Source organism: Ursus arctos, unplaced genomic scaffold, assembly GCF_023065955.2.
Source record: "Ursus arctos isolate Adak ecotype North America unplaced genomic scaffold, UrsArc2.0 scaffold_4, whole genome shotgun sequence".
NCBI lineage: Eukaryota > Metazoa > Chordata > Mammalia > Carnivora > Ursidae > Ursus > Ursus arctos.
This window is the reverse complement of record NW_026623056.1, coordinates 33,609,728-33,633,347: the sequence shown is the minus strand read 5'-3', so window position 1 is coordinate 33,633,347 and position 23,620 is coordinate 33,609,728. Positions and strand designations below refer to the sequence as shown.

The 23,620-nt window shown below is 43.2% G+C and overlaps 1 protein-coding gene across 2 annotated transcripts in view; it reads left to right on the top strand.

The window, feature by feature from the left end:
• Positions 1-8,257: 8,257 nt before the first annotated feature.
• UPK1B (uroplakin 1B) overlaps positions 8,258-23,620 on the top strand; it is a 28,782-nt gene continuing 13,419 nt past the window's right edge. Inside the window, exons 1-4 of one of the 2 annotated variants that reach the window (XM_026493871.4) lie at positions 8,258-8,348; positions 19,329-19,416; positions 20,461-20,661; positions 23,481-23,555. In XM_026493871.4, the coding sequence (XP_026349656.3) occupies positions 19,348-19,416; positions 20,461-20,661; positions 23,481-23,555 (345 nt within the window). In that variant the 5' untranslated portion in view covers positions 8,258-8,348; positions 19,329-19,347. Of the gene's footprint in view, positions 8,349-16,128; positions 16,217-19,328; positions 19,417-20,460; positions 20,662-23,480; positions 23,556-23,620 lie in introns of those variants that run through there. The other variant, XM_057306630.1, reaches the window with a different exon arrangement.

Here is a 23,620-nt window from a genome sequence, read left to right as displayed (position 1 = left end):
CCTAAGTATATACCCAAGACAACTGAAAATATATAGCCTTACAAACACTTATACACACATGTTCCCAATAGCATGAATAAAAACCAAAAAGTGGAAACAATGCAGATGTCCAGCAAGTGATGAATGGATTTTAAAAATGTGATAATCAACAGATGAATGGAGAAACAAAATATCATAAATACATACGAAGGAATAGTATTCGGCCTTATAAAGGAAGGAAATTCTGTCACAGACTACAATATGGGTGAAATTTAAGGACATTATGCTAAGTGAAATAAACCAGTCACAAAATGACAAATAGTGTATGATTCCACTCATATAAGGTATCTAAAGTAGGTCAGATTCATAGAAACAAAGTAAAATGATGGCTATTAGGGACTGGGGGGAGGGAAGATAGGGAGTTGTTTAGCAGGTTTAGAGTTTCAGTTTTGCAAGATGGAAAAGTTCTAGAGGTCTGCGGCACAACAGTGTGAATGTACTTAACACCACTGAGCTGTAAATTTAAAAATGGTTATGATAGTCAATATCATGTGATACGTTTTTTATCACAATTTTAAAAAATGAAAAATGAAAAAACTGCGCCATATGTATACAGTGGAATATTACTTAGTTATAAGAAGGAAAGAAGTGCTGATGCACGACTATGATGGATGCACCTTGAGAACATTCTGTGAAGTCAAAGAAGCCAGACACAAAGGCCACACATTATATGATCCCGTGTATGTGACATGTCAAGCCTAGGCGAATCCATAGAGATAGAAAGCAGATTCGTGGATGTCAGAGGCAAAGGAGGGAGGGTAATGGGGAGTGAATGCAACGAGGATGAGGTTTCTTTTGGGGGTGATGATAATGTGCTGGAGTTAGATAGTGGTGATGGTGCCCGACTCTGTTCTAAAAACCACTAAACAATAGATGTCAAAGGGGTGGATTTTATGGTATATGAATTATATATCAATAAAGCTGTTATTTAAAAAAGAATAAATGTGGATGTCAATATTTTTAAGTCCACTTTATGACACAGGAGAGTGAAGGAGAAACTCAGAAAGATTAGAAACAGGAATACCTGAACCTTCCAGGAGATTTATCCTATTTCCTCCATGCTTTATAAATTCTCTTGCTTTACTCTTTGATTTCTTGCATATGCTTTATTTTTTTTTAGTTAGCTTCCTATTATTTCACACATACGCACATGTGCGTGTCCAGCTTTATTGAGATATAATTGACATATAACATTGTGTAAAGTGCACAATGTAATGATTGTAGATATATGCGTATGTTGTGAAATGATTTTCACAATAAAGCCTCCTATTATTTCCTGACTAACTTACTCTGTTTTATTCACCCTCTCTCTTCCACTTAGCTTCCTTTTTTTCTTGTGTAATCAATGTGAATATAAATATGTGCAATTAAGTCTGTTGATGTTTTTGTGGTCATGTGTCTAGATATATTTTTGTGTACGGAGGTGTGGCCAAATGTGGTTCCAGGGATCTGTGTATCTATGCTGGAATCTTCACGTCAGTTTTTTGGGAATAATGTAAAGCTACAACTCAGAGAGAATTGTGGTTTTTGATGTGTGGTAAACAATACTAGTGGGCCAGTGCCTTATTAGGCTCTCAAAAGGCTTTTTTTTTTCTTGTAGCATTGGCAGAATTTGCAATACACTAACATCAGAGAGAGAGAGTGGTAAGGTGGCCTGTTGTTATGAACAGAGGGGATTCCCATAGGCAGAGTTGAGTTGTCTGTCTAATTCTGTGTTGTGATTTTGTTTAAAAAAAGAAAAAGCAGTTCTTCTCAAACCCCATTAAAACTACAGTAAAGATTTACAAAAAGAAGTAAGTCCATCCTGATACTCAAAGCAGGAGAGACAGAAACCAGAGATTTTTGTGATTTCTGCAAACAGAAAGCAGATGGGACAGATAGGCCAGGGCTGAAGTTCCACCTCAAAACCCACCAACGTGGCTCGTGGAAGGAGATGTGTTTCCAGGCAGAGCCTCAAAGGCTCCATGCGCTGTGTGGGCGGCCATGGGAGAAGGGAGTGAGGTGCGAGTAACAAAGGACTCCTCCTTTCTCATGACCTTTACATTCCATTTTAGTCACCTACCACCAGAGCCACATCGTGTCATCACCAAGACTGCTCCAAAATGAAGTCACCCGTAGAGTCAAATGACACATCCAGAAATGACACCAAATCTGGAGAATTTATAAGGAAGACTTGTGTCAAATTTTTATATTGAAAACAAAGTGAGGATAATTTTCCAACCTCAAAAATGTCCAACCCCAGATTGATCAAATACATTATATCTATGCAGTGAGATTCTATGCACCCAAGTAATGCTGCTGGACTTGCTGTTTAATTATTTGGATCTGCCCCATACCATAGAGCATGCATATACATACAAAACTGTATACACACACATCTGAAGAGTTAAGTAGAGAAAGACAGACTGAAAGAAATAAAAGAATCAGGAAATAAGAAATCTTGAGTTGAAAAGCCCTTTTTAAACATAATGCCAAAGGTGAAAATCCTCAAGGGGAATATTTATATAATTGACATGAAATATTCTAGAAGTATGAAAGAAAGATAGCAAAAATGCAAATGCTTAATCAAGAGTAATAGTGGTGGGGAACATGGCAGGTCAATATCCTCAATATATGACAAGTTCCCACAAATCAATTTTTAAAATCATAAATATTCCCAGTCAAAAAAGAAGGCCAAGAACATGAATGGGAACATTCATTGAATAAAACATGTAAATAGCCAAAGAAATAGAAATTAAAACAAAAATTAGATACCAATGAAATATTTTTTTAGGCAAAAAACTTTTTTGAAGATGGCACCTATCCTGGCTCAAAGTGCAGATAAATGGGCTGGTTCTTACGCTGTTGTGGGGCATATACATTTTACAACCTTTCTGCAATTCAGTTGGATCACATGATTCCAAACACTTTAAAACAAAGCATGCCCTTTAGTCAGAAATTCTAATTCTGGGAGTTTATACTAAGGAAATAGAGAAATGTATTTAACAATTTATGTATAAGAATATTCACAACATTATTTTAGAGTATTGAAAAATTGCAAATCTGAATTTTCAGCCTTTGGGATTCAGTTAAATACATAATAGCATATTCATATAGCAGGATATAATATATCCATTAAAATTATGTTGTAGAATAATCCCATAGGGAAATGTCTGCACCATATTATAAGTGAAAATAACTGGTTTAGAAGACTTTAAATAAGTTATGATCCCAATTACATAGGGGAAATGCAAAGAAGAAAGATCAAAATTGCCATAGGGCAGGAATTTCATCTGTTTAATGCCTGCTAGAACTGTACCTGACACATAATAATACCTCAAATAGTTCCTGAATGAATGGTTCTACACCAAAGTGTATATTATATTTATCACTGGATAAGGAAGTATAGTGATTTTTATTTTCTGCAACAGACATGCATTCATATTGTTATCAGAATAGAATAATGAATATTTTAAAAAGCAGAGAATAATTTAGAGCAATACATAAAGAAATGCAGATCCCTTCCTAAAACTGGCACTTTGGTCACGCACTTTTGGCTCTTCTCAAGCATTATTTAATGCAATGGGCTTCCCCCCCTCCCAGGACAAATAGATCTAATTCACCCTAAAGTTCCCAAATCAGAAACTCATTCATTTATTTTAAACTATTCTAGTTTCAGTGAGGCAGCGAAGACAGAGGAAGAAAAACAACAAATAAAAAAACAAGGTAATACCAGCCTGATTATGTTTACGAAGGAAATAAACGATGTTTATATGAGCAAGAGTAACTGGAGGGGAGAGGGGAGGCCACTCTCAGAAGGGCAGTCAAGAAAGACTTCTCAGAGGAAGTGGGGGCAGAGCGGCACCTGGAGAAGGACAAGGAGGCAGCCCAGAAGCGCTGGGGAAATGGATTTCCATTCACGGAAATGGCAAGTGTGAAAGCCATGTGTTTGGAGCACACATAGGTTAAAAGTCGTGCCCAATGAAGTGGGTGAATACGTGGGCAACTTATAAGCCACGGTGAGGAGCTTGGATCCTACTCTTGAGCACAAAAGGAAGCCACTGAACTGTTTTCAGGAGGAGAATCACAAAGTCTTTACGTTCTTAAACATTCTCAGGACACTTCTGATTAAGAGTGTAACTTTAAACCGTATCACAGAATTTTCTGCCCCTGATATCTAATAAAATAAAAATTTTACATAATCAGAAGTATGTGTACTTACCAAATATCAAGTTAAGAGAGGCCACAACCTAATTCACTGTTCTTTAAGAGCTGGTGGCCAAGGGAAGAAAAAGAAGATTCCAGGAGAAAAGCAGAGAAACACAGCTGTACTTGTAAGAAGACAAAGATGTGGAATTCTTACTATTTTTCTTAATTATAGACAATGTTGCTTTATCCTGTCGAACCTTCTAACCAGGAAGTAGTGGGAATGAGTGAAAGGTAAGGAGGGAGGGGCTGAGTCCTGATGGTGGTACAGTCTCAGAGCCAGATTCAGAATCGAGAGCTCGATCCAGTTCTTGAGTTTTCTAAAGCAATTTGGTCAGGCCCAAGAGGAGACAGCAATGGGGACTGAGAAGGAGCAAGCAGAGAACTATGGGGAAGCATGAAAGAATACGGTATCATGGAAGCCAGAAGAGGAGAGTAGTACGAGAAGAATGGAGTCATCAGCTATACCAGTTGCACCTGAGTGGCCAGGTAAAATGAAGACAAAGAAATGTCTACTGGAATTGGCAAAATAGAGGTTGTTTGTAACTTGACAAGCAGTTTCAATGGAAGAATGACAAGCATGGGGGAGAGGTTGAATTTATTTGAAGATTTATAGTGTTCAGTAGTTTAAAATAGTTCAAAAATAGTTGAAAAACAAACTAGTTGATTAGGAAAAATATAATCACCCCAGATGCTGAGACCAAAGGAAATATTTAGACCTCTTAGATCCAACATGGGTGATTGTGTACAGTATCCCCAATCTCTGCAGTAAACACAACAAGTTTCATAGACTTGCCCCTTAATATTGGATATTAGAGATGTTACAGAGGCATTTCTTCAGTGGGCTAACTGGCTATTTTATTGGAATATAGTTATTCCATACAATCATTCCATAGAATAACCTTAACTGGTTCTTGAAATGGGCTAATGTCCCGTCCAGTTGTAAGAGTCTATTAATAATGGTTTGTCCCTTTCCTGGGAGAGGGCTAGGTTTGCTTTAAGAAGTCATCTTGTGGTGGCCATAATCTAAAATATGAACTAAGTTAAGCATTTATCATCTACAGGAGCTGAAGAGAATATGAGAATGTCAATTAATGTTGAGCAAGAGGACAGCTGAGTCAGAGAGAGGACCCATTAAAGGACAAAAGCCTGAATTTATGTATTTCAGAAAAATCTGCAAAGAGAGTCAAGACCTATTGGAGAAAAAGCAGTCTTCAGAAGCACTAGAAAATTGGTGGATCTGAGCGCTTCGGGCACATAGTCTGCAGGTTTGGCTCAGTTATTTCTACTAGAGAAGCCGAAGTCTGATTAGTGACCTCCACTCCCTAAGGAGCCAAGGTGCTCTGGTGGAATTACTTGTGAGCCAGTTTTATAGACTATGACTTCTCACATGTGCCACGAACAATATTCTACTCTCTATTCACTTCATTAACTAGTTCATAGAAATTAACCATTAATAATTTAAGATTTTAATGTCATTTTCAAAGTTACACCAATTGTCTAACTATACTCAAACAGTATAGTCTGGTAGTTAAGTTTGCAGTCTATGAGGACAGACCGAGGGGAGTCTTCACTCCTCAAAAGCTCTGGAACCCTGGGCCAGTTAACCTCCTCAACCTCCGCTTCCCTCATTTATAAAATGGGGGGTCATAATAGTATATATACTTCACAGGGCCACTGTGAAGAGTATGCCTTACAGTGCCTGGGACTTTTAGAAGAACTGAAAATATGGCAGACAAAATCATGCTTTGAGACAACTTTTTCCCTGAAACTGGTGAGTAGAGCAAAAGCCATTAAGTAACACACATTCCTAACTCAGAACTTCCAGGTGGGGCCAGTTGCTTTCCCATCCGGATGACACTGCAACTCTCCCCCGCCCCCCGCCATAACAAAGTGGATTTGAAGTGAGGGGTCCATTTAGGAAGTGTAGTGATTGTGAAGAGTACTATTCCAGTGGTTCCCCGTCCCAGTGATGGAAGAGAGAAGCCCCATGAGGGCTGGAAAGTTTGAGGGAGTGCAGAGGACCAACATCCTGTAACTCAGGAGATGTTCCATTAGTCACCAGCTTTGTCTTGGAACCACCACAGAAAAGGGAAAAGCATTGGAGGGTGATGGCGCAGAAGGATGGCCAGGCGGAGAGGGGCGCACATACTCCTCTCGACTTCCAGATACCTGAGACGTATTGAGGGTGGATAAGTGGCCATTGTTGTCTGAAAATCCGTCTTCCTTTTCCTAGCTAGTCTTTTGTTTCTTGTTATGGGCTTTTGTGTTCACATTATCTATTTTGAAAAGAGTCATGTTTATTTTCTTCCCACATAATCCTAGTAATAGAACATAAAATGCCTAGGATATGAATGGAAACATAGGTCCTTGTTTGCTTCCTTGCTGCTTTATCACAAAGATTTCCAAAAGAGCATACTTTTAATAATTTACGTGTTTCTCTCTCTATAATTGTAATTAAGATCCTTTGTAGGCATAGAAACTATGAAAAAAGAAAAAGAAAAGCCATCCATATCATATCATCCAGATATAACCTTGTTGACATTTACTTTACATTCTTCCTAACTTTTTAATTCATATATATATATATGAATGTGTGTGTGTATATATATATATATATACGCACACATATACATATGTCAAATTGTACAAACTATTTATAACCTGCTCTTTTTATTGTTAGCACTTAGAAGAGTGCCTGGCACATCACAAGTTCTCAATAAATATTTGTTGAATAAATGAGTGAACATATTTCCACATCTTTACATTTTTTCTATGGCATCATTTTTCACAGTTTCATAGAATTGCATTGTGTGAATTATCATCCCGTGTCTAACCAGGCCCTGGAGGGCTGAGGAGGAATAAGGCGTGTGAGGGACGGACAGATGCCCCGTGCTGGCCCCCTCAGCAAGGAGAAGTGTGCTGCCCTGCTGCTGCGAGTACTGACAACCCCAGCCTCCATCATCAGCCCCCTTCAGGGATAGCCTCAGCTACTGAAAGCCACCTTCCCAGGGTGACCTATACCTAAGGACTGATCACAGAGGGGCCCAATGCGCAACAACTGTGGCAGGCCATCTTCTTCTGGAGCTTCCGGCTGGAGCGGGGGTAGTGCCTGAGGCTTCCCACCTGCGTGGCAGCTTGTCTTCTCTGTCTGCCCAATCTGATTTCTTCCCTCTCCCTCCCAAGGGTGTTAATTGCAAGGGCATTCCCTAATAAATATATTGCACACTAAACTTTGTCTCAGAGTCTGCTTCCTGAAGAACCTGTTACAGAGATGATCCGGACCCAAGAGAACTCCTGAGTCTATTGATGAAAGCACTCAACAAATTCTAACATTACTGCCATCACCCACCCCTAACTGCAGGCTAAATTAACTACTGTGTGCCTATACCATCATATGTTATGCAGACATTAACAGAAATATTGTTGGTGCTGGGTATGACACATGGTGGCTCCAGGGGAAAAGAAGGGAAGGCAAGGGAAGGGAAGGGAAGGGAAGGGAAGGGAAGGGAAGGGAAGGGAAGGGAATGGGAGGGGCGGGGCAACATTAGTTTTAGGAGTCTTTGGACCACCTACTATGTGAGTGTTAATTGGGCGGTCACTCTCCCCCTAAATGTAGCATATGCAAGTTATAAAAAGTGAAATTAGACATGACCTTGGACAGATAGACATGTACCAGCATGACTGTGAGCAGTCAGGACAATAGATAAGCCTTCAAAGGCACAAAAGCAGAAATAAGGATCACATAGTTAAAAAAAAAAAAAATCAAAACAAAACAAAAAAAAAGCCCTGAGTTGTGTGTGTTCCAGGAAAGCCCAGACCTAGGAGAAATCCAGAAGAGTGATGAGCTAAGCCCTGTCAAGGTGCTTCCATCTGTCAGAATCACACATTCCAAAGTAGCAGAAATCTACTGTCCAAAAAGTTCCTGTTACTTCCGGCCTCAGCGAGGCAAGCTCAGGCAGCATCAGGCTCAGCCCATGTGAGATGCCTCCTCCCAATCACAGACCACTGTTCTCTGGTCCAGGAGGTTCAAGGAACGGGTGCTGGGTAGAAAAGCACCTGAGGCCAGAGCAGCTTGCAGAGTGGCCGGTGCAGCACAAGGAGGAGAAGGAGAAGAGCGCAAGGTGAGCAAACTGATCTCACTCTGCAGGGAGGCCACCTGCACTCTCAATGGTTGGGCTGCTTTCCGGGGAGGCGAGCTGGGGTCTGAAAGGGCAAGGGGAAGAAGGTAATTCCCTTATGAATAGATCCGTCAGTTTTTGTAACTTAGACTATCTTAACGATTTTGTTCTCTTTTACTTTAAATGGTACAAACTGCTTTCTTAAACCATTTGATATCGTCCAGTTCTCAGAACTGAGATTAAAATTCTGGGAGTATAATTCACCCACCCTGATTTCAACCTCCAATTTCCTGACAAAAAGACCAAGAAATATTCAAGAACCCTGGGAAAACCTGTATCTCCTGATTAAAATTTCAGACAGAACCCTATGGACCCCAATTTCCTGGTGAAGTCAGAGAAGCAAAAAGAAAATTTAAGGAAATAGGCTACGTTCTTTCTTAATAATGTAGTAGGGAGAAAGTTCCCCCTGGTCGTCTTGTCAGAAATCATTTGATCCTGCCTACTCGTAATGAAATTTGTGGGGCAATTTACTCATGTTTCTTTTCTGCAAATAGTTCTGTTTAATAAATGTGTCAGTTGAAATAATGCGCTTTATCTATGCAGTGTTATTTTTACATAATTTATTTTTACTCTTCACCAATTAGTTGATGTATAGGAGCCACAGGTCCTAAATATACTTTTTGTTCTAAGAACATTTCTACGTGTAATATGAATCAAGTTTCAAATAATGCTAGTATTATTTTATGTAAGTTTAAAACCCCACTTATAACTAGTTTCAAAGATTTTGAACACATTTTGAATTTCATTAATTTCAATGTCTTTTTTAAATTAAAGGCAATGTTGATTGACTGATTCTTAATTTATATATTAAGAATATATATAATATATATGTATATATATACATACATATTTTTATATATTTATATAGTTTTCAAATCTTATAAAGAAATGGTTTTCCTTTTGATTAGCTCTTCTCAATGAGAAAATTTTCTTATTTTGCTTTCGGCTGCAACAGACTTTTTTCCTCTCTGCTACCATAGGCTTAAAAATCAACTCACCCAATTTTTTTTTTTTTAACTGCCTGGAAAGAATCATAGACTTGTAAATCCAAAGGGGAATTTACACACCATTTAGTCAGGAAAAGCAAATGAACTCTCAGAATTTCTTTTCAACCTCTCCTGCTTACATTCTTACCAAGAGCAAACACTGATCAGCCCATGCAGGGTGCCCACACACCTGATGTTCCCTAACTGGGGCAAAGGCCAAATTCATGAAGAGGTGCCCTAATCTCACCTCCCCCAAGGAGTCTCCATAGCATTCTTGCCTTGGGGCCAGGCACCCGCTGGCATGGCCCACACCTGAGGTCCTCACTTGGCTGAGAATGCCTGGGCCATTGCTTCTATCTTCATCCTGACTTCAGGGGGGTGAATGATTCTGAGGTCAGCGTGGCAAGCGTCAGGAGTCTAGAGTGATGCTATCCAACAGAACTCTCTGTGGTGGTGGGAATATTCTATACCAAAACCACTAACTACATGTGGCTATTGAGCACTTAAGATGGGGCTAGTGTAACTAAAGAATTGAATTTTAAATTTTATTTAATTAAACTAGTTTGAATGATTGGTTTGAATGAAACTAGTTTGAATAACTAGTTTGAATGAAAATAGCTACATACATACTAGTTACCATATTAGTTACCACATTACCAAGCTACATATATACTAGTTACCATATTAGTGAGAGTAGGTTTAGAGCTTTAAAGGAAGAAAAACCAATGGATGCTGTGAGCCCTGCGTGTCATGGCCATGGGAACAAGCACCACTTTTCATCATTCCCAGGGACTCATCCAGCCCTAAACTTAAGCAGACCAGCAATTGTTCTGATCTAAAATCCACACACCCATCTTTCTTCTCCCCTCTAAGTCATACAACTGTCTACTCTTGTTCTGGGTTTCAAGGTCAGGGCTAAGGCAACAGCACAGCGTATTTCTTGTTTCTTCCTCTCCTCTTTCTCTATTTTTTTTCTTTTGTTAATCCAAATTTCTCTAGCGTGAGCTGGAGTTTGAGGTGTGGTTTGCGTGTTCTCTGGTCCAACAAACTTGAGTGAGGAAAAGAGGTAATGAACTTGAAAAAATGATCTCATGCTTGGTGGGAGAGTCTCACTTCTTTTTCTTCTGCTTTGAAAGTGGTTTGTTTAGTGAGCAATGGTTTTTAGACCTATTCAATGTGTCTGGAAACATCAACATCCAATACTATGGATATGAGTAATTTTTATAAGAAAACAAACTGAACGAGGGCACAAGAAAAAAAAAGAAATAAAACTCTAGCCTTTTAAAATGTTTGCATTCCTCAGAGCAAAGGAGCTCCTGGGATGTTGAGCAATTTGAGTATATCATCATGGTGCCAGGCCACTGGGCAGTTTTCCACAGGGTGGGGCTCCCAGAGGCTATTCTTGAATGTGGAAAATATTTTAAGGCAAGCTGCGTACTTTCAGTCAGGGGCGATAACATTTCTGAAGTGGACAGCCGCTACTCGGGTCTCTGCCCTCTACCAATCCCACCTTTTAAAATCCGCCCCACCCCATCTGCTTCTTTTCTATCTCTGCCAAATTAAAAAAGAAATCTAATACCTATGAGGGAAGTGCTGCTTTGGAATAACAGAGGAAAGTTTCTATAGACCCCATATTTGAAATAGCAGATACATTCTGGAGGCTGAAAAAGAAGTTAGGAGGGGAAGGCTCATCATATTGTCAGGACTCAGTCTCTATTCACAGAAGACAGATCCAAGACCCCAGATCATGAGTTAGGTTAGTCCACTGAGGCTCTACACTCCTTGGGTCTCCTTCTCTCACGTCTGTCTTTCCTCTCCCTTTGGAAATATAAGGAAGGGATCTGAAAAAACCATTCACAATGAGGCATTGACATTGATGGCTCCTAAGCCTCACTGTGCCTCTTTCGTAATGATGTGCATTCTGATCAGGAGCAAAGGCGTGATTCTCTTGTGGGATTTCAGAAACCAGGGTAAAGAGCAAGGAAGACTGAATGGAGGGCAAAAGCGGAAGGCTCTCTCCTTGCCAGCTTTGTTTATGTGACTCCCTTCGTGGCTTAACCTCTAAGAGAAAAGAGCTGGGCAGGGCATGGGACTTTCTCTCAACTTTAAAGAAACATAAAGGGAGGTGGTGTCTACCTACCTTAAAAAACAAGAATGATTAGTGACAAACTCAATAAAAGGCTGTTAGGAGTCAGGAGATCTGGACTTGAATCTTGACTCTGCAAACAACACATCCATGATCCTGAGCAAGTCACTGCCCCCTGGGAGCCTTAGCTTTCTCATTTGCACAATGAGAGGACTTACTATAAAGCCTCTACATCCTCAGCCAAGTAAAGAGATATTTGTTTTAAGGAAATAGCTCACGTGGTTGTAGGGGCTCGCAAGCCTGAAATCTGTAAGGCAGCCACAAATTCAGGAAAGAAGTTGATGCTGCAATCTTGAATCTGAAATCTGCAGATGAGCTTTCTGCTTTGCAGTATGGTGAAAGAATTGCTTTTTCCTCGGGAAATCCGTCTTTGTTCTTAAGGCCCTCAACTGATTGGATAAGGCCCATCCATGTTGTGAAGAGAAATCTGCTTTTCTCAAAGTCTATTGATTTAAATGTCAATCACCTCTGTAAAAATATCTTCACAGCCATATCTTGACTGGTATTTGACCAAACAACTAGGCATTGTATCCTAGTCAAGGCCCTAGAGAATACCAGTTTATACTCTGTGTGCAGAGTGGTGCCACCTGTCTCTCTCTTTCATTCTCTCTCTGGGCCTGTCCTCTCTGGTAAGGGCAATACATTCATAATGTCTTTTTTTTTTTTTTTTTAACAGCCATAGGTGTAAAAATTTGTCAAAGTCTTTCTTGTTTTAACTTAAATAAGTTCATGAGTCTGCCCTGGTGCACAGGCATTCAGAGCCTTCAAAGAACTCTGAAAGATGAGCCAGGCCTGATGGTTTCCTTTCATAGAAGTCATGTTGCCTTTGCTCCAAGTATGCCAAGAACCCTTCCCAGATGCTCCTCCAGATGGCTATTATGGAAGTCGCCTGCCTTCCAGGAAACTTTCCTGAAATGTTCCATTCAGCACAGGTCTCTTCGACACAGGAACTATGTAATATCATCGTTCACATTTTGACCAGGATTTTCCAACTTCAGTCTTGAGTGTCTCCTAACTCTCTGGGCAACTGACTGCCTTCTAGCTCCGTACTTCTCCTACATCTTTTGTTCCTGTTAGTTCTAGAAGGGTGGTTCGTAGCCACTCTGGGGCTCACCATGTGGCTCAGAAATTCAGAATTGATGAGGGAAAACTCTCCACTCTTGCTTCAGCCAAATTTTGATCTGGTTTTGTATATTAGCAACCCTATTAAAATCATATGTCCTTTGAAATGTGGCTCTGTGGGATTTTTTGTTTTTTGGTTTTTTTAAGATTTTATTTATTTGACAGAGAGAGAGAGACAGCCAGTGAGAGAGGGAACACAAGCAGGGGGAGTGGGAGAGGGAGAAGCAGCCTCCCAGCAGAGGAGCCTGATGTGGGACTCGATCCCGGAACGCCGGGATCACGCCCTGAGCCGAAGGCAGACACCTAAAGACTGAGCCACCCAGGCACCCCTGTGGTTCTGTGTTTTAAAACAAAATTAAACCACTAGTTTTAGTGCTTTCACCATTCAAGTCTGTTGGTTTGGTCTATCTGTTTCAAGAAATTGAGGCAAACGTAAAGAAAATGAATATTGGTTGGGTAACTAACATTGTGTTCGTATTCACCTATATTCTCACTGAATTTTCACAGTAACCTTTTGAGTTAGTTATTGTGATACCCATTTAGAGATAAAGCTCAACAAGATTAAGAAACTACCTGAGCTCACAAAACCGCTAAGTAGCAGGGACGCCTGGGGAGGCTCAGTTGGTTAAGCATCTGCCTTCAGCTCAGGTCATGATCTCAGGGTCCTGGGATTGAGTCCCGCATCGGGCTCCTTGCTCAGCGGGGAGCCTGCTTCTGCTCTGCCTGCCGCTCCCCCTGCTTGTGCGTGCTCTCTCTCTGATAGATAAATAAGTAAAATCTTAAAAAAAAGATGCTAAATAACAGAGCAAAGATTCAAACCCAGGTCTGTCCAAAGCCCCTGCTCTTCTCATTCACTGTACTTTCTAACCCGTTCTGCATCAGAGGTCTTGGCAAATGAGTCACTCATATATTCATTCATTCATTCAAATACACATTCTAAAATCTACTTTTATCTGCCTTTTGTTTAGCAAAATAATTTATTGAGTGCCTACTATGTGTCAAGCACTGTGCCACCTTGGTCCTAGAAAGACAAATGAAACAGGGTCCCAGGGCCTTCTCCTGCTTCAGAGACTTTTTTTTTTTTTAAGATTTTATTTATTTATTGACAGAGAGAGAGAGAGAACAAGCAGAGAGAGCAGCAGGCAGAGGCAGAGGGAGAAGCAGGCTCTTCGAGCAGGGAGCCTGATGCAGGGCTCGATCTCAGGCCCTGGGATCACGACCTGAGCCGAAGGCAGATGCTTAACGCTTAACGACTGAGCCACCCAGGTGCCCCTGCTTCGGAGACTCTTGCAATAAAGTGCAGGGAACCCTTTGTGCGTTGATACCAGGAGAAATGAATGCACAAGGGGAGCGGAACAGAGTCCTCCTTAAGTAAATTCTGCAGCCCGGGCACAGAGGAGAATCTCAAGCATGAGCAGGACATCACCTCACAGCCCAGAGCAGAGGCACTCGAGCTCGCCAAACCCAGAGGGATGGAGCCAGTGTCTGCATGTTAACTGTTCGGGAATGTGGATGGAATGCAGAGAGGGTCCCTCCCATACAAACGCGCTGCTTGGTACCTGACTCTGGCCACACCCCAAGCACAACTGGGAACCTTTTTTCTTGTCCCAAAGAGATTATTTTCCCCCTATGAATCCTTCCATGGAAAATAAGAGGAAGCACACGTGGGTAAGGCTTATAGATCCCTACAGGAGAACGTGCCCTAGGCAGAGGACAGAGGGAAGGTAGAGGGGCTGTTTCCCCTCAGCCTGGAAGGCGTTACCTCCTGGCCAGGCCCCAGGTGTCACTGGTCCATAAAGCAAAGCCACAGCCCAATTTCCTGCCCTTCCTAAATGTGCCCCTGGTTATTAACCATAATTTCCTAGGTTTATAAACAGTGTTTGCCAACCCCTTCCCCAACTTTTATCTCAGAGATCATAAAGACCCCATCAAACACATTGTGTCTTACACACTTTATAAATGAGGAAGTAGACGGTGAGTGGCATTGCCCAGGGGTGCACAGAAAGGCTGGGCAAGAGTGGGGTTTGAAGCTCGGCATTCTGACCCCACATCCAGCGTGCTCCCAGTTAGACCACAGCCACTGGGCCATACCGTGAGCCACGAGAACCCTACGCTGGGCTCCCTAATTGCCATCTCTTTTGACATTTGTGGCTGTTTAGAAGATGCAACAAAGGTTTTGGGTCCTCTAGACACGGACCTAGTCTAAAATACAGGTGTCCAGGGAGAGGCTATGAAATGTCGACTCTCATATTAACCTGTACATGTGCACTTTTCCTTCCAAGAATTTCGGTCCCAAGAAGCAGGTGAGAGAACTGCGGGTTTGGGGTACATCTAAACAAATTTTCTGAGAAAACATGCAGGTGCCACACTGGGTTTGGGGAAAATGTGCAAATATGAGTGCAACGTCCAGGAGCCAAGGAGACAAGTACCTGGAGAAGCAAGTAAAGAGAGGCGCAGTGAATCTGACCTTGGCAAAGGCAGACCATCTGAGCAACAAAATGGACCTGTTCTCTCTGCTTGAGGGTTGGGAAGGAAGTGAGCGAGGTGTCGCTTTTTTATTAGCTCTGTGACAGGACTTTATACACTGCTCGGTGTTAAGGAAATGAGCTGAAGCCAGGCAGACCTGGGTTTGAAACTCAGCTTTTTTTTTTTAATATTATTTATTTATTTATTTGAGAGAGATTGAGAGAGGGATAGCAAATGAGAGAGAGAGAGAGAGAGAAAGAGCATGAGCGGGGAGATGGGGCAGAGGGAGAAAAGCAAGCTCCCTGCCTGATGCAGGGCTCGATCCTGGGACCCTGGAATCACGACCTGAGCCAAAAGCAGATGCTTAACCAACTGAGCCACCCAGGACCACTGAATCTGAGCTTTTGCATTTTTCTGGCAATGTGGCCTTGGGCAAAGTAAGCAATCTCTCGAGCCTCCCTTTCTTCATCTGCGAAATGGCAAGAAAACAGATTCTCCCCCAGATGCTCCAGGAGGGCAGCTCTGCTGACACCTTGATTTTAACCCAGTGAGACTCATCTCACACTTTTTTATTATTATTATGTTCAGTTAGCCAACATAGAGTACATCATTAGTTTTTGATGTAGGGTTCAACGATTCATTAGTTGTGTATAACACCCAGTGCTCATCACCACACATGCCCTCCTTAACACCCATCCCCTGGTCACCCCATCCCCCCACCCACCTCCTTTCTGTAGCCCTCAGCTTGTTTCCCGGAATCTGACCTCTACCTCAGATGTTACATTTGTGTTGTTTTAATCCACTAAGTTTATGGTAACTTGTTACAGCAGCCATAGGAAATTAGTACAGATTTCGGTGAAAAAAAAAAATACCCATCTCTTGGATCTGTTGAGAGATGAACATTAAGTGCCTAGCATGTGCTGAGGACATCATAAGCGCTCATTAAATGACAGCTTTCACCATTGTTTTGTTATTTTGGAAGACAGGAATGACTTCCTAAGTTATTAGGTGCCACTGATCCCAGAGGCCTGAAGGAGAGGAGAATGCACGGGGCAAAAGGAGAAAAATCTAGCAGTCGGCAACTGGAGCAGGTCAGGCCCATCACCATATCCCTGCCCTTCCAAAGTCAGCCTGCAGCCCAGCTGCCTCCCGCACTTCCTACCGCATGCCCGGCCAGATTTCTTCTGTTCATTCTTCTTTTTGCTCAAACCCACCCCTCATCTGCCTCCTCCTCCTTTTCTCCCACGCTTGTTTGCACGGTTCCACCCTGATCCTGGCGGGCAACCCTCCCACAGAGTATTCCTTTGTCTCTTACCCACTTTATAAAACTCAGTGTGGCGGGTCGTCTTTGGAAAAGTGTGTTATGGGGTCTGATGAGTCACTGGGACCAAATCCCATGTTCAGAGCCCCTTCAGCTCCTTTCTGGACCAATAAAGCCCCTCTTTGGTGGCCTGCCTCCCCCCTTCCTTAAGTTTGTAGTCCTACCTCCCCCTTTATTCGACCGCATGCAGTCATTTTTTGCTTGGATCCATGCTGCTGTAATCACACTTTAAATGCCTTAAAAAAACAAATTGCTGTCTTTCTGTTCTTTAAACCCGACTAATCAGCACCAGTAGGCTGCTACCCAGCGCATTGGTGCATAATCCGTACTGGTTGAAATGGTGCTGCACTCGGCTTCTCCAGATTTCTGCCCTTTACTCTCTATACTTGTGTTATCTGAACTTTCTCCTTTCACCGTCTATTTATTTTTGTCTCTAGATGGTAACTCAACTGGTCCGGAGCAATGTCTGCGCAGACCAGTAATGAACTTTACAACGTGACTGGTCGGTCACAGGAGTAAAGATCCCCCCCTCCCCCGTGGAGTTTGCGCAGTAACTCCTTCAGGGCGCTCAGGCTCCGCGCAGTCTGGAGCGTGACAATTACCAGAACAATTGCAGGAAAGAATGATTGTCACTTCTAAGCAGAAACTACACAGAAACATCTTGTAACAATGACCCGGTTTCTTCTATTCACTCGGCAAACATTGATGGAGGACCCATGCTGCACCCAATTCTGGGCCCAAAACACTCATTGATTTTAACTTCTTCAATTCCCACAGCTGCCCAGGCAAACGAGTAAGGGAAAATAGAGAAGTTGAGATTATCTGGAAGATTGTTAACGCTTAGAGTGTAACAATGAAGTTACATTTTAGCAAGGTCTGAGTCAAGTAGAAGGCTAGCCTCCCACTGAGCCTCTATACAAACTGGGATTTTAGCCAAACTGCCTCATTTGCTACCTCACGGTCACCTTGCTCCTCTGGGTCCCTGCTCCCTGACTTTTCTTTCCCTGGAAGGTCGGCAACCCCCACCTTCCTCCCACACCGCCATCCGTCTCTAGTCTACTTACCAAAACCATACACATGCTGCAAGGCTCACATCTTCCCTACTCAGAACTCCCAGAGCACTTGGGGTCTTACTCGAAGTATTCAAGTTATTTAGGAACGATCTTAGCTTCCCTGCTAGAGCATAAAATCCTAGACTACAGCAATCTCCCGTATGTATCTTCGTATACCTCAAACCTCAAGTTGTATCATTTAATACATTTTGATTTAGAGCAGGAATGCAGGAAGTGATTACTTAAGTCAATACCACAGTAAGAGATCTGGATGGCTTTTCTGAAGGTAAAGTACAGAAGCTAAAGTAATTAACCCAAACACTTACCCTCATGCTCCTACCAGAGACTCCTCAGGGAAAGAGAAGCCCACTTATTTTTAGGGCCATACAAAGCATTAAACCACATAAATAATTTCTGGGAGCCAGTGTGGGCTGGGGGATGAGCTTGGGCTCCAGAGTCACGCAGACCAAGGTCTCCAGCCTCGCTCCTCCACTTACTGGTTGCACGGCCCCGTGGACTTTAATTACCTAAATTAAAGCTTCAGTTTCCTCATCTGCAGAATGAGGCTCCTCACCTTTTTTTCTTTTTCTACCTAATCTTGGGCTATGAGAGTGAAATGTGTGTGTGGGAAGCACGGAGGACAGCGGCACATGGAAGGAACGATATGTCAGCCCCTCTTCTCCCACGCCCCGCCTTGTACAACAGGGTATCTTCTATTTTTACTTCCTTATTTATTTTTCCAAGTTTTTATTTAAATTCAAGTTAGTTAACATTTAGTGTAGTATTGGTTTCAGGAGTAGAATTTAGTGATTCATCAGTTTCATATAACACCCCGTGCTCATTACACCAAGTGCCCTCCTTAATGCCTATCACCCAGTTCCTCCATCCTCCCACCTCCCCTCCAGCAGCCCTCAGTTTGTTCTCTATAGTTAAGAGTCTCTTATGGTTTGCCTCCCTCTCTGTTTTTATCTTATTTTATTTTCCCTTCCCTTCTCCTATGCTCACCTGTTTTGTTTCTTAAATTCCACATATGAGTGTAATCATATGATAATTGTCTTTCTCTGATTGACTTATTTCGCTTAGCAAAATACGCTCTAGGTCCATTCATGTCGTTGCAAATGGCAAGATTTCATTCTTTCGATGGCTGAGTAATATTCTGATACACATCTTTATCCAGTCATCAGTTGATGGACATTTGGGCTCTTTCCATTGTTTGGCTATTGTTGATAATGCTGCTGTAAACATCAGGGTACAGGTGCTCCTTTGAATCTGTATTTTTGTATCCTTTGGGTAAATAAACAGGGTACTTTTTAAATTGCCAACTATTTGTGAAGGTAACAAAATATTCTGATGATAATGGCTTTTAACAGCTGCCTGTAGTCCATATGGGCCCCATCTGCCAACTCTGGCCATGGGTTTACCTTTTGGGTTTCAGTTCGCCATGACTGAGGGCAGGAAGAGCCATGCCAGGACCCCTGCCCAGTCCTCAGCACTCCACGTCTGCCCTGGTCGACGTGCAGTTCATCACGTAGACGCGTGCAGTCTGTATATTCCACACCTTAAAGGACCACTGAAAGTCACTGATAAGACTCCAGCAAGCTTTCCTTTTTATTCTTATTCATAAAATTACATTTAAAAAAAAGTTACAGTGATTCCTGAGCTTAGTAAGCAAATTCCCGCCCTTGCTAAATGATTGCCTCACTTTGGTTTGGATGATTTCAAACGCAAGAAGGTGATCCGTGATGGTGTGACGTAGTCATGTTGTGGAACTTGGAGCAGCATTTGTCACCTGGTCCTATTCAGTTGTAATGTTCTCCACTGTGTCTCCAGCTTGTGTGAAATCCTTAAGATGGCCAAAGACGACTCCACCGTTCGTTGCTTCCAGGGCCTGCTGATTTTTGGAAATGTGATTGTTGGTGTAAGTAACAAGTACTTTTCAGGAAATTCTGTTCCTTCTGTAATCACAGTTTTTGGATTAATCAAAAGTGAGAGTTTAAAGGAAAATAATGATATAATTACTGGCTTCCTCTCTCTTTTCTTCATTCCAGGAAATGTGTTAGTAAAATATGTTAGCTAGAACTTATATAAATAATCATACGTAACTACATAATATGTTGAAAGACCATGGTTTAAAATAGAATAAATAAAAGAATATTATCCTCCCAGCTTTAACATGCAAGAATCTGAAAGAAACCATGTCCACCATGGTCAGTGTCCAAACATTCCCACCACATGCACACTTTGGTGTTTCTTTCGTATTTCACCTGTTTGATTTCTGTGGAACTCTTCTGGTAAGGCTGTTGGGGACAGATGTTTGCACTTACACATCCTTGTCCCACAGAGGCCAGTACAGGATGTGAGAGTGGCTCCGAGTCCAGGTTGTGTGGGCTCGGTGTCCTGACCGAGCTCTCGAGAGTCAGGATCACTGGCTCTAGGCCCAGCCCGGCCTCCCACTCCACGTGACTCTGGACAAGTCATTGGCTTTCAAGGCCAAGAGCCCTCATCTATAAGATGCAGGGGGTGGGAAAGATAACCACCAAGGTTCCTTCCAGCCCGAATGCTCAATGGTTCTCTGGCATGGATGAGTATGACCAGGACTAGTTTAAATATTATAATCCAGGAATTTGGGCGAGGGGCAGTGGGAGTGGGGGTGGGAGGTTATCTCCATACAAGAAGATGTCACTTGAGTGGTTCATGTCCCAAGGACTCTAGATGGTCTAAAATTGCCTGGATCTTTTCCTAAATAGCAATAAGACAGAGCAACATGTGAGAGGAAGCATACAACTTATTAACAGGATGGAAGGGGGTGTTTGGTTTCCTGGTAATGAGTTTAAGTCCATCGCTTTGAGCCTATGCAGGGACAGAGTGAGTCTCTCTCACAACCCCCTCCCCACTGTTCTGCATCCCTTTCCCAATGCTGCTCTCCTGACCACTGGCCTGACCGAACGCCCTCTGCCCCCAGATGTGCGGCCTTGCCCTGACTGCAGAGTGCATCTTCTTTGTATCCGACCAGCACAGCCTCTACCCGCTGCTTGAGGCCACTGACAATGATGACATCTACGGGGCAGCCTGGATTGGCATGTTCACCGGCATCTGCCTCTTCTGCCTGTCCGTTCTAGGCATTGTAGGCATCATGAAATCCAACAGGAAAATTCTTCTGGCGGTGAGACCTTAAAACTCTCTACAGTTGCCTCTGGGATCAATTGTGATGGACTGTTTCCTCTTCCCTGAAGACAGTGATTTGGCTTGTAGTGGAGCAGGTGGGAGCAGAGAGAGCCAGGTGAGGAGTGAGAAGGAGGTTAAGACTCCCCCTGCAGCGAAGCCTGTCCACATGGCAAGTCCAGAAGATTCCAGTACAGGGAACCCACAGGGAAGAAACCTGGGCATGACCCTTTTGAGTATTTTCTAGATCTGTGCTTCACTACCCAGTGTCTGCACATGTCCAGCAGGTACAGCCAGGAGCTACATAGGCCAAGGGAGAGACAGAGTCAGAACATGATCATTAGATCTTTTTCTTTTGACAATAAGTAGTCTAAAGTATTGTTTTCCTATTAATCATTGGCATTTTAGGATATAAAGTACAAAATATGCATGATTTTTTAAAGAGAAAACATGAGGTTTTTCAGACATTTTTGAGCTCAAGGCTGATGATTTTGTAAAACGACCTGCATTTTGTATATTTTGCATTCAGTCTACTTTTCAGGGACCCTAGGAAACCCTGCTGCACAGCACTGTAGAGGACAGCCTCAGCTCCCACCTGCCTGCAGAGGCTCTAACGCTGTGCACCTGCAGACGGGCTTCTGCCCTTAGCCACAGACAGCAAGGGCATGCCTGGCCTGCGTAGATGGAAGCCAGTTTGCCGCCAGCAGAGCTAAGAACCCTTGACATCGGGTCTAGAGCTCTGTTCTCTGCCCCATGCTCAGGACAATGGTTTCTCACAATGCGATCGGTCCTGGTCCCACCCCCACTCCCCTCCCTGAAATAAATCTCCTACCCAAATGCTGCAGAACCTGAGTTACATCTTTATGGAACAAGCCCATCAACTTAAGATGCTTGTTGGTTTACTTTTCCTGCGATCTAAACATTGTCCTGGCACCCAGGGAATGCAGAACCTTTACATTCTCTGATTCCTTTAGCATGAGTTAATTCCGGGACAAAAGCACCCACTTTTTCTGGTGAGGAGAAGAATGCAGGGAAAGGGAGAGGAGGGGCAAGTGTCCCCAGAGACAGTTTCACCTGCATCCTGGTCTCCCTTTGGGCTAGCCGTGTATGCTTGACACAGCCAGAAGGGAACATGCTTCACCGTGCCCTGCAAACAGAAGGAGCAAGGCACCTTCCTGGGGGCTGATGGAGAAACCCCTGCAGCCTGGGGCCTCCTTTCTGGAGTGTCTGTAAGGGGTTTCCGGGCCCCTTTAAGAAGAGCCATCAGGGGCTCCTGGGTGGCTCAGTCCTTAAGGTCTCCCAGGATCCTGGGATCAAGCGCCGCATCGGGCTCCCTGCTTGGGGGAAGCCTGCTTCTCCCTCTCACACTCCTCTAGCTTGTGTTCCCTCTCTTGCTGTCTGTCTGTCAAACAAATAAATAATATCTTCAAAAAAAAAAAAGAAAAGAAAAAAGAAAAAAGAAGAGGGGCGCCTGGGTAGCGCAGTTGTTAAGCATCTGCCTTTGGCTCAGGGCGTGATCCCGGTGTTCTGGGATCGAGCCCCACATCGGGCTCCTCGGCTGGGAGCCTGCTTCTTCCTCTCCCTCTCCCCTGCTGTGTTCCCTCTCTCGCTGGCTGTCTCTCTGTCACATAAATAAATAAAATCTTTTAAAAAAAGAAAAAAAGAAAAGAAAAAAGAAGAGCCATCAAAGCTCTTTTTTTTTTCTTATAAGGATTTTATTTTTAAGTAATTCCTACACCCGAGGTGGGGCTTGAACTCACAACCCCAAGATCAAGCGTCACATGCTCTAGGGACTGAGCCAGCCAGGTGCCCCCAACCACCAAGGCTCTTGACAAGAAACAAGGCAGCAAGTGTTAGGCGGCCTCTGACGGTGGCCACAGCCCTTGTGTGAGGAGCCGCTGAGTCGTTAGGGCCGCCCAGCGTCCTGCTCAGAGAGCCATCCCCCGGGGGGGAGAGCACAGCGTTCTTTGCCCTCCGCCACCCACACCGACTGCGGCGCCCCTTCCCTAGAAGAACCCGGGGCCCCAAAGCGGATATGCAAGACCGAGGAAAGCAGAGACAGACCCTTGCAAAGAGTTCCCACCCCAGATCGAGGCCACGTGCTGTTCAGATATTTTTCAGTCATTAATAGAGACAGTGTGGTGGGGAAGCATCGTGCGACACACAACGGCACACAGACACACAACGGCACCACACAGTGAGGTGCGTTCCGCTGGCCTGACCGGTACCTGGAAGGCTGGGGGCTGAGAGAAGAGTGCTGACAAAGGGCTGTGTACCCGGACGCGCCCGCTCCTCTCTGGTCGGCCTGGACCCTTGTCAGGAGCGGCGATGGATGTTAAACACGATCTTCTGACCTCCGTAATTCTAAGGTTTCGGTAAACCATAAAGAAAATTGCCGTCAGCGAGGGGGATTTATGAAGCTCTATGTAGTGTCTGACCCACCAGGACTCTCTTGCCAGCCATCGAACCAACACACACGCACACGCACACGCACACAGAGACACGCGTGCGCGCACACAGCAGTTCATTCTCTTGTGTTTGTTTTTCTCAGTTAAAATAGAAATGCAAGGTACTGGGCTGAGAAAGCTCTGTATTCAATAGTGATCTGTTCTCTGGGCATAAGGAGGGAATTGAGCTGACTAGCACCTGCCACCAAGTCTTGCTCCAAACAGCTGATCAACGAGGGGTTGTTGAATAATTACGTGAATAATTAGATGGTTAATACTTAGATGAACGTGCTGGAAAATGTAGCAGTTTATTTTCTTTAAACTCTCTCTTTGGAGATAAATGTAATTTTTTCCCCATTTGTTTCCCTTCCAGTATTTCATTCTGATGTTTATAGTATACGGCTTTGAAGTGGCGTCTTGTATCACAGCGGCGACACAACGAGACTTCGTGAGTACAATCGCAAAAAGCGCAGAGCGAAAATGATCACAGGAGTCGTCATTATCATCATAACA